Source organism: Bactrocera tryoni, chromosome 4 (genome assembly GCF_016617805.1).
Source record: "Bactrocera tryoni isolate S06 chromosome 4, CSIRO_BtryS06_freeze2, whole genome shotgun sequence".
In the NCBI taxonomy this organism is placed as follows: Eukaryota; Metazoa; Arthropoda; class Insecta; order Diptera; family Tephritidae; genus Bactrocera; species Bactrocera tryoni.
The window spans coordinates 28770879-28783224 of record NC_052502.1 but is presented as its reverse complement, the minus strand read 5'-3'; the positions used below and the strand labels follow the sequence as shown (position 1 = coordinate 28783224).

Genomic DNA, 12346 nt, shown 5'->3' with positions numbered 1-12346 from the left:
ATTATTGCAGACAAAGGAAATGAAAATGCTTTTGTAGTGGTAAGTAAATAAAAATAATACAAATATATTTATATGTGCACATGTAAATATTTGCATGAGGACAAAGTGTCTAGAGTGAGCAGTCATTTAGTAAATAAGTGAATGATTTCCAATCAAGCACCTACTAATTCAAGGGCCATTTGATAAGTACAAGTGCAAAGAGGCGTAAAAAGCATCTAACTCGAGCATGTATATGTACATGTGTGTGTATAACTTGTTGTTTCATTATTATTTATAGCGTATTATGTAAGCGCATCATTAATCTATAAAGCAAGCATAGTGTGCAGATATAGATTCGTTGACACTGTAGACTTAACAAATATTGAGTACCTTCAAGTACTTTATATACTTCTAATTGTTTACATAGCGCTAATAGTTGATTATAAGCTTAAGTCTCGCGATATTTGTCGGTGAAGATCATTTGCTGTTGGCATGACACTTGGATTTACCTTGACCCTACTCAAGCGGCTGTTCATAGTGATTCTCTGCTAGTTTGAAGTGCAAATCGAAAAGCTTCAGTGTTTAACAAATATTTACTTATTTGCATAAATTTTATTATATACATATGCTATGTACATGCAAGTACTATGCACTTGTGTGTGTACCACGTACTTATGTGTATGTACATGCTTGCAAAATTACAAAAGTATGCAAATAGTTTGTTGATAAAACTGCGGCAGACTCGTTGAAACTGGTTAATAAGCTGAACGTCATTCTCGCCTTCATTCGCTTAGTTATTAATTAATGGATTTCTTATACTTATGTGGACAACCACTGAAGTGCCACTTCAATTTCAAACATAAGCGAGTACTATGGTGATCTATTCCTGCTGAAGATACGCTTAACTTCGGCCGTAACGAAGTTATAATACCTTTCAAAATTGCATTTCTAATAGCCTAAAGGGTACAAAAAGGTCTTTAACTTGATTTTAATCAGTTAGTTTGTGAGGTAGCTCTATGTTATAGTAGTCAGATCTGAACAATATGTTCGCCTTAGGTAATTATCTATGCGAAATTTCCAAAGCGGCCAGAAATCGGCGATTCTGACAAATTCTAGGGAAGAAAAATTACTGTACAATCGATATCTCGAAAACTAAGGAACGAGGTTCGAAAATATACAAACAGACGGAGACGACTAAACCGACTCAGCTTGAAACGCGGCTATATGGTATCTACTTTTTAGGGTCTCCCACGTTTCTTTTTGAGTATTATAAGCTTCGCGGCAAACTTAGTCTACCCTGTGCAAGGTATAAAAATATTGTTATTGTTGTAATAACAAAAAATACTATAAAATATAATTTAGAGTTCATAAAGTGTCAACCTTCGGTGCGGTTTTTGCTGCGGTTGCGTAGGTGTTACTGTTGTGAGAACTAAGTCAAGTGTTATAAATATGTTTAGACACATGTTGCTAAGCTTAGAAAGGAATATTTAGTTGTTTTAAAATAAAATAAAAATATATATAGAAATAAAGCAAAACATAATAATACGTAAACAAATGTAATGTTGCCAGCAACAAATGTTTACAAACATTGTTGACAAATGTAAAATGTTGCTACACTGCACACAGCAATGCCGGTGTTTGCTGCAAATGTCTACGTTGCAAGCAATATTTATTATAAATAAAAGTAATGTTGCCAGCAACAAATATTTATAAACATTGTTGACAAAAGTTAAATACTGCTATACTGCACACAGCAATGCAGTTGATTGCTGCAAATGTCTACGTATTTATGGTTTTCTGCTATTTTTCCACAATGTGTTTTACTTTTATTTTACTTTGTTTCTGCTTTTAGCTGTCTTTTTATATTTGCTTGCGCCAGCTGAACTGTGGCTCAAATTGTCGTCTGCCGCCTGTTGCTCGGTCTGTCTGTCATGTCTGTTGACCGCAAAAGTTAAACAAAATTCACACAAAGAAAAGTCAACCGCAAGCATATAAATAGCGACTACAAAAATAGCAACAACAACAACCAGATACAACAAAAAGTGTGATTTGACTTTGCGTGTGCGCACATTCATACATATATATATGTCCGTAAGGCATTTATTACACTTTGAGACCGGCTTAGAGGCGCAGCCATATGTAGTTGTTTGGGGTACTCAGCATCCCAGCAACATTGCCTGCGGCCGACAATCGCATATTGCAAGCAAACCGACCACCAACACCGGCCACCCAGCTGCGTATCTAAGCGACAAGCCTTGCTTGGCCGGCTGGTTGGTTGGCTGACTGCCAGTCAGGTTGGTTGGCGCGGCCGAAACCCACTTTTGGTTACAGCACGAGATTTGCACACACAGTTTGCATGTTTATTTTTAGCTGTTGGAGCAAGTCGTGCTTCTTGTTGTAAGTTTTGGTTTTTTCTTTAGTTTTTTTTTATTATTTTATATTTTATTATGTCGTGGCCTCTGTTGCCGGATTGTGGCTGTGTGGCGTAGCACGGCTCTTAGCTGCCTGGTTGCATGTTTGGACTTGGTGTATAATTACAATTTGCTGGCTGCCGAAAATTTGTTGCATGCTTGCTAAAAGTTTTCTGGTTTATTTTCTGGTCACCATTTATTGGCTATACACGAAGTGAGCCAAAATGCGAACGAATCGGTAATGGTTTACATAAATATGTCGTAGATATATTGGATATTTGGAATAATTTATGCTTTCGCGATATTTCGATGTCGGTTTAAAAGTGTTTCAAATCCGGTATAGATTTCTGAGTGTGCACATAACTTGGTTGAAGTTTGCTGCAATTAGGTGCGAGACTTTGGGGTGTGTGGCGTGCAACGTTCAAGCTTAAACTTGCTTCGAAGCAGAAATTCCACTTTGATATTAAGAATTTTTTGAAAACTCAAATTATTTTCGGTAGAAGATACATTATAATAAATCTAAATAGCATAGACTTCACTACTTGAGGTGTGTGACTTCGCTAAAACGTGGCGTGATATGAAGAATTTGTGTTTTTTTGTACTTCGCACTGCGTAGAGTGCCGTACTATATCTGATATCCCAAAGATTCGTCTGATCTTCAATTTTTTTAAATCTCTTGAGCTGATATTGAATACCAAATTTTGAAGTATTGATTATTTTTCAATATTTTTTTGTTATTTTTTCTTCTTCTTTCAAATATATTTCGCAAAGAAACAAAAACTTTGCCTACACTTGGGCGTGGTGTCAATTAAATAAAATTTTGAAACTGTATGACTAATAATCAAATTTGAAAATATATTGGATTGAGATGCCAAACACATTTTAGCCATCAAGTAGCGTAGAATCCGTCTATTTTAACCATCAATCTCGAATATTAAACTCGTAAAGCTTATATAATTTTTGAACATTTTTAAAGACTCTGCTTAAATTAAGTTCGGCGAAGAATTACATTTTCTGAATACTGAAAATTTACATTTTATTTTTTGCTTTATATATTTAACTTTGCGCCTAATTTTAGGCAACTATTTTATTTAACTTTAGCGTTATAGTAAAGCCGTTGCCTACATTTGTGGGCGAAATGGAATGGTAGTTAGGATTAGAATTTGAAAATTACAGGAGCGTGTTAAGTTATAGTAGATTATTTACTAAATTTCAATTTGTCGCAAGAAATTATTACATTGAATAATGGCATATAAATTTATTGTTAGAAAAGGCAACAGAAAATAAAAAAATCATCGGTGCACAAATGTTCATATTACTTATATAATGCTACTAAAATATGTAAACATTTTTTTAGGAGAAACAAGAAAAGTCATCCAGCTTACTTCAAAGCCTCATAGTAATTTTCCATTTAAAAGAAGCGGTTCGCACTTCGGTTATTTTCCATAATTACAGATTTTCTTTTTTCATATCAATTTCTACTTCTATCTATCTATTCCGTTAAAAAAAATATGACGACAAATATTGTGAATGCATGTACATATGTGTGTTCCATTATATATTATATACCATTTGTGCGCTACTAGAATTGAATGGCTATATATTTTTCAATTTTTAATTGAAGTTGAGTCCCCGAACCGCGTCACTGGCAAGCAAGCGGTTAAAATAAATAATATAATAAAAAAGAAATTAAGCAAGAAAACGATTTGGCTTAGACTGGACTGGTTTGGTTTATACCGCCAAGTACTTGACGCTACTGGCCGCGCACCGATCAGACCAACACACACGCAGAAACGCAAGAAGCATATACAATGTAGGAGACACCAAGTCAGAAGTGAAGAAGAAAAAGTGTCAAATGGGTGCGTCTCAGGCGAACAAAGGCGAAGAATCTCTAATGAATGCACATATGATAACGCTGTGTTATATGTTAGCAAGTATGTGTGAGGCATTGCATGTTGGTTACATGCGCATGCGCAGTGAATACATTTTGTACACCACTTGCGGACTGCTTATCCTGCTCTATACTCGCTGCAGAGCGCAGTTCTTGCGCTGACCACAATTCCGTTCAATTTATGAGCCAGCCTATACCATTTTTTACGAGTACAATTTCTGTATATGTTGTATGTATATACATATATTTGTAGGTGTGCAGGAAAGTGCTTATTTTTACTGCTGGCAAGTAAGTATTGCCCACTGATCTGTGTTTGCTATGGATTCGACACTTGCGAATCGCCTTGCTCTTTTTACGCATAGTCTTGCTTTCTGCTTGCCTTGCCTTGCTTTGGCATTTCTTCTTTGTATGTAAGCCACTGGCGTTGTCATTTAAATTAATCTTGAGTCATTTATTTATGTATTTCTGCCATTGGCGTATATATTTGTTTGCATTAAGGTGCCTTTGAGTCAGGCGATGGCTTTTTGCAATTTATTCTTTTTATTGTTTTTTGTTTAAGAAATTTTGCTTTTATTTCATTGCGTTCTGTGCAGATCTTGCTTTAAGGCGTCACGTGCTTGTTGTGTGCGGTTTGAGTAAGGTTTGCGCTTGTTGCTGTTGCTATTGTGTGCTTTTTACACTTGAGAAAGTAGAAATATTGCTTATCGCCAGCAGCGCTCATGCGACTTAAATAAAAGAATTATGCATTCGCACTCGCTCAGTTATTGATTTATGTATGGATTTATATACACATGCATGTACATATATGTAGGCGCGTACTCTGTCCATGTGCTTGCTACTCTTTCGATCGCCCAAGGCGCTTTTTCATGCGATTCGTTTATGCTCTGTCTTAAATTTTTTTTTCAAACATGTAAGTCGGCTTATGAAAGCATGTTTATTTGTATAGATTCTTTGATTTGTGTGTAAAAAAAGTTGTCGCTTTCTGCTTTGTTGGTCATTTTGGTAAACATTTTATACTGACTCAGCTTATTTAAGCATTGAATTAACCCAGAATGCAAAATCAATTATTTCAATAGGTATTGTTCTTTATTGATTACCGTTACAATTTCGACTTTAAAAAGATAAGCGCTCGAATTGAGGTTAAGCTCAAGTTTTTATTTACTTTATTAAATTTTTATAGTCCAAAGAGCAATGAAAGGTTATTGACATGAGCATGTAAAATCATCTGTTCTTATATCAACCAAATCCTAAAAAAATTTGATTATTGCTAGAATATATATTTTATGTTGCGAAATGGTTTTTCCACTGTATGTACTTATATCCTATAAATTGGCAGTAAAGTCCATAAAAGAAGTTGATTTGGATTGGTCGATCTATATGGCAGCTATATGTTTTAGTAGTCTGATTCGATCAATATTTTCGAAAATAGTGTTAAAATTTTGGAAAATAATTCCTGTAAAATTTTGTGAAGTTGTCTTGTCAAATAAAAAAGTTTTCCATACAAGAACTTAGTTTCTATCGATCAATTTATATGGCAGCTGTGTGTTATAGTGGCTTGATATCGGCAATTCCAACAAATAAACAGCTGCTTTGAGAGAAAAGTGCATATGCAAAATGTCAGATCCATAACTCAAAAACTGAGGTACTAGTTCGCATTTATACAGACGCACTAGTTCAGTCTTAATAAACACAGTCTAGCTTAGCAAATAAACATAGTTGAAAGTACCAGAAGTCTTATTTTTTTATCTCTTACTACTAAGAAAACTTCGCTCAACTTGTGTTGCAACCCCATCTCAACCTCTCTTTACAATTATCATATCTGTTTTGCAATTAAAGTTGGTGCTCATAAATTATGACAAGTGCTGCCATGTAAATCAGCGTTGTCAATTAAACATTGTTACAAGGTTTTCATGTGCAATAGTGTCTAGTGAAACAGAAGCACAAGAAGCACATATGTGTATATGCCTCAATAAACAGTGCAATATTCAAGAATTGTAAACTGACTTCCTCATGCGATGTAATGAAAGTTAATATGACAAGTGGCTGCAGTGTTTATGCAAACAAGTGTTTGTGTGCATTGTGCCCTGTAGGAAAAGGAATATGTACGCGTATAGACTTTCACTATTGCATTTGTGAAAAAGGTCCAAAAACTAATGTTTTATAACTAGTACAGAACTGGTACAAAACGGACCATATAAAATTCCAATTGGCACCATAATGAGAAACAACAAACTGGGTAAAAAAAGCTAACTAGTTAAATAACTAATATTTTATAACTAGTAATTAATGATAGTAAATAAACTAGTAGTAAAACGCACCAGATTTAAACCAGTTATGGAACGAGTTTATATTAAGCTATTGTGAATTTGAATGCATCAATATACTAGTCTGTTGTTTTTTCTTACTTTTTCACACAAAAGCGTGTGATTTTGGTTCATAATTCACCCTAACTTGTTTCTTTATATCTCTCTCTTGAACTAGTTACATTTCAGACCGAAATCGAGCTAAAAAACCAATGGTTTACATATCTGGAAAAAATAATATTGGTGTCTAGTTGCGCTCGCTGTTCATATTAGCCAGTTTCAGGATAGTTTACCCATTCTTTTCACTACTGGCTACTTCAACGAGTTAATACCTAAATTTAAGTTTAAAATGTATGTTCAATGAGCTCGGGTTTCTGAATACAAATTGCGCTTAAACAAATGCTCACACAAGAAACGTGCTTATAATGTACATATATAAGCATATATCACCGTTTCAAGTTTTTACAGAGTTCATTTCCACGAAATATTGCTCAAATTCCAACGCAGCGCAAGCTGTTTGCACTTATGCTTTTCTATCGGCAATCGATGACTCGTGTTTTTGAGTGTGTTAAAATCAGTTATGCGCAATTGAGATATTATTATTTCTAGACAAATGAAGTGTAATTAATACATTGCAATAGCAGTGAGTGCATAATTACAAAGTAATCTTGCTTTTCACTATAAATAAATGTTGTTTCTACACAAATGCAGCTGTCAGCTTCTAGACTTCTGATGTTAGCCGCTGATAGTTAGCGAAAATTAAAGTGTCGTAATAGCTTCATGTTACATAAGTTACATAATACGAAAAAATCGCATAGGAATATGAATATATAAATTAATTTTATACTCAAAAAAGGCCTGAGCTACGTGCTGTTAACAAACTTTGAACGCCTTCACGCAACCGAAGCCTCGCTAATTACGATAAATATGTAGACTTTATAGACAAGTGTCTTAAATTGCGAAAAAATTTATGCACACAATGGCACGCAAAGGAAAATCAGTTAATCGCGTGTGCCGGACATATTTGCGGCGTAATTTGGCATTTTATTATTTTTATACTAGGCGATCGTGTCACAAATCGATCAAATGTCACCATAGAAATGAAAAAAAATTATTAAAAAATTAAAAAAGAAAGTATGAAAACAAAAAAAAAAAAAATTTTATAAAAAACTGCATTAAAAAATACGTGTCTACACAGCTGTCATAATACTACCAACACACTCATAATCATAAGTACTTATATTGTATGCATGCATATTGTTTTTGTTCGTGGCTTTGTGTCACACACACACACGCTTGCCATGATTATGCCACTAAAATTCAATTGGCTTCAATTGAAATGCGTTATTCACAAATTAATCAGACATTGAAATAATTAAAACAAGAAAAAAAATTATTAAAAAGAGGCAAGCAAAAGAGGAAGCTGCTTAAGAGTACAAAAGCGCCGCAATGTCAAGTGAAAAGTCGAAAATTGCTGAATTAAAAATGTATAAAAATAACTGCTGAATTATTTTTTACCGCCATATGTGTATATGTGTGCATAAATATTTTTGTGCATATGTAATTACATGCAGTAAAATTGCTTCAAGCATATGCTTTCATTATTTTTTGACGTGCCACGTGTCAGCCACACAAAGTGTTGTATGGCGTGCCGGACATAAACATTAAAATCCTATTTTTTATTATGTTTTTGTTGTATTTTGTACATATTTTTTTTACTTTTCAATCAATAAATATTTTAATAGACTTTTGTTAATGGAGCTTTTGGCTTTCATTTGAGTATGAAGGCATTATTATTTTTTGTACATTTTTTGAAGGTGTTCATTGTTTTTATTAATTTATTTATATTTTTAAATAATTTTTTTTTTTTGTTTTTTGATTGCTAAGTTTGAAAATTTTTTTAAAATTATATTTTTCGGCTAATAGTTTTATTATTCATTTTTCCTGCATTTTTCAGCTATAATCATATTAGAAAATTTGTATTTTTTATTAATTGCTGTCAAAGCGGAGATTTTTTGTTAATTTTAAATATAAAAAAAAATATATCTTTTGTTTTTTTTTTAATTTTTTAGTTATAATTATAATAGAAAATTTGATTTTTTTTATTAATTGCTATCAAATCGGCGATTTTGTATTAGTTTTAAATATTATTTTTACTGTTCTGAGGATTAATTTAGGCGACACAAATATTTAGCGTTAAATTTAAGAGGAAACAAAATAACACATTCAACTTTTTGATGTTTTGAAAATTATTTCCGAATGTAATAAAGTTGTATTTTAAAGCTGAGACATAATCGAAAACGAAAATGGCTGATATTTGGTAAATATTGGAAATTGTTTTCCAAAATATGAAATATTTTTTTTTAAAGTTAACTACAAATTGGCGAAATGAAAGAATTTGAATATAGTTTTTAAAGATTCAGAAATTAATAATTAAAATTTAATTATTTAGGATTTCAGCTTTATCTGCTATTTTCAAAAAGTCGTGGAAAAAGTTGCGATAAAATATTAAAAAATTACATATAATTTATATAATTCAAAATTATAAATAAATAATTTATTAATTCAAATAAATAAATTTTTACACTTTTGAAATATATAAATTTTTACATTTTTACAAAATTATATATGTGTGTAGCCTACAAATTGCCTTAATTTATGTGGGAATTCTGTTCAAGTCAAACTTGTGAGCTCATTGATATATCTACATATAACGCTTCCATTAATGTACAAAGTGTGAACAAAACAAAAAAAATATAATAATAATAGCAAGCTATTCAAGATAACGTACATCATACAAAGTATATATCTATGTGTATAAATAAATGACAACGACAAGGAAGTGCTGCATTCACTTGTTTTGTATTTATAAAATTTTAATTTGATTTATTTGGTTACTTTTTTACACCATTGCCCGTTCGCAATAAACTATTAATGTATGCGCATACATATGTACTTATTAAGCAGCCTGCTCAGTCACTAAGTTTGTGACTAGACGTTTTTTGAACATATCAATTTATTGGAGAATTCTCTCAAGCAAAATGCACATAAACAAACAGAAGTAAATAATATGCTTTTGATTGAAAAGTAATTGAAAATCGCGACAAATGCACATAATTGCGCATTCCATTAACGGCCATTTGGTCTATAAATAGCCAGTCATGTTCGATAACTGCACTCGACGCTGATTTGTTTTCATTATTTCGAATTTTTAGCAACTCACTAAATGTTGTTGTTCTGCTTTTGCACTTCAACTCTCAATTTTATTCGATTTTTGTATAAAAATAGTAATGCAACATTTGTGCACATTACATATGTATGTAGGTACGCATACTAGTTGTAGCATAAATAAGTTGCTAAACACTCACCTTCACTGGTTCGTCGTTTTCGAAACCTCCGTTGCTGAAACCTGTCATTTTGTCAGCTCAAAATAAATCACAAGCCTTGAATAACTTCTCCTTATTATATAGTCTCTCTCTCTTTCCGCTCACTGGTTCTGTTGCGTTCTCTCTTTATTATTGTTATTATCAATTGCTAGTTCGGTTTTATTTATGTATAAATTAAAGCTGCAAAGGGAAGATGGGAAGATAATATTTAATTTATTTGTGGGAATATTGGGTTGAATGTTTTTTTTTGATGAAAATTATTTATTAACATTAAATAATAATAAATAGCAAAAATATTATAAATTTAAAATAAATTGTTGTAATTTCAAGTCTACAAAAAAAATTAAATAATAATGCTTATAAATATATTTTTTATGCAGATATATTCTGCTTGTTAAATGCAACGGATTTTTAAAGTTCCAACAAAAAAAAAAAAAATTATTTTTGGTAGAAGTAATGAAGACACTATCGGGAATCATTGAATAAAAAAATCAATAAAAATTTTCTTCAGCCTTTTCTAATCAATTTTATCAATTTTAAATAAATTATATTTTTGCTTGACACTATCGATAGTCATTAAATAAAAAAAAATCTGTAAAAATAGTCTTCAGCCTTTGCTAAGTAAATATTTCATCAGGAACCCCTAAGTCTAAAAAAATTCGATACGAGCTTTCCCCAAGCGTTTTTAAGGAAAATACAGAGCAAAATTAGAAAAAAATTTAAATGTCAGTTTTTCTAATAAGGTATCAGTGTTCGATTTGCAAAATTTGGTAAGTGGTGAATTGTACATCCAATGGTGAACCGAACACCCAAATAGCCGAATAGCGTGATAAAATAAAATAACGTGAGTTAAGAGCTTTTTTGTCACTTTAAGCAGAATTTTCATACTTTTTTGAATTGCTCAAACTTAGCGAGCAAAAAAGCGAAGACCGTTGTGAATTAATAAACACAATTATCTAAAAGAGCTCATATATGTAGGAAATTTTGGGGATCGGGAATAGCAAGCAACAGTATCGACTGAATTTTAGGAATTCTAAAACAGAAAAAATGTTTTTTTTTATTGAGTGGTGAATCGAATATGCAACTAGCATAATTTAGATCTTCTGATAAAATGAAATAAAGTGAAATAGACGGAACTCTTGTCACTTTAAGGAGTTATACATACTTTATTGTATGGAATTAAACTCGAGAACATAGTTGTTGCTTTATTTAGCCACCAGGAAAGTGGCGAATCGAAGACGCTTGTAAATTATTCAACAAAATTAACTGAAAAAGCATTGTGACAGAATTCTAGGGATAGAAAATAGGTGTTCAACGAATTTTCTAAACAAAAACAATATTTTTTTTTTATCATCATTTGACAGTAATGACTTTGACTTAACTGTAAGTCAATCAATAGTCAGTGGGAATTAATACTAAAGTAATAGTCCCTTTATTAATACAAACATACAGCTTGATTTTATTACTTTCATTATCACAGTTATTTTTATATTTGTGGTTTCCCTAGCAGACCAATTTATTTAGTAGAATAATTGCCCTATAAATTGTAATAATAATATAACTTTATTTTAATCATATTTTATTAAACAATAGGCTGTAAATATTTTTTTGTTACTCAAGCTTAATTTTCCTTGTAATTATTTTTTATTTTATTATTATTTTATATTTTTTTGCGCTTATTATTGTTACAGATCCGCTAAAAGTCACAAAACACTGATAATATACAACGTTGAATTAAAAGCCATAATTAAACTCATTTAATTTCAATTCATTAAACACATTAATTGAACTTGGAAATCACAGAACAGATTGAAATAAATGTATATAGTGCTTATGCGAGGGAAATATTATTTTATAATACTTTTTTGTTATTTTTGTTTTTTTTGTGAAAAACTATGCGTGCATGTAATTGATTGGCTGAGCTTAAGGTCTTTTGTTAATCATTATGATTTTGCAATTAAATTTTACACAATGCAGCTAATTGGCTAGTACTAGGTACTAGACTATACTTATAACAAAAACTAAATGAGCTAAAGTGTAAATGTGATATTTTTAAAGCCACTGGAATTAGTTTTAATGTACAAGGAGGGTATCTATTGTATTGCTGTTTCGAGATGTGGTTGTCATGCTAAATATAGTTACTATAAATTACAATTGCTTTGACTGTTGACAAATTGCAAATTACGAGTAGCTGGGTAGGGCAACTTTTTTTGGTGTGAAAAAAAAATAAATAAATAAAAGAAAAATTAATAAAAAATAATAAATAGCCACTAGCCTTATATAACACTTTTTTTAATAAAATATTAAACCAAAAAATGAAATATAAATAAAAATAAAATAAATATAAACAATAAATAACTAAAAACTCAATATAAT

General features: G+C 31.3%; 1 protein-coding gene across 3 annotated transcripts in view; it reads right to left on the bottom strand.

The window, feature by feature from the left end:
- Positions 1-12346, bottom strand: part of LOC120775776 (UNC93-like protein) — a 90872-nt gene that overhangs the window by 16107 nt on the left and 62419 nt on the right. For all 3 annotated transcript variants that reach the window (XM_040106112.1, XM_040106111.1, XM_040106113.1), the window contains one exon: positions 9953-10150. In XM_040106112.1, the coding sequence (XP_039962046.1) occupies positions 9953-10000 (48 nt within the window). In that variant the 5' untranslated portion in view covers positions 10001-10150. The remainder of the gene's footprint in view (positions 1-9952; positions 10151-12346) is intronic.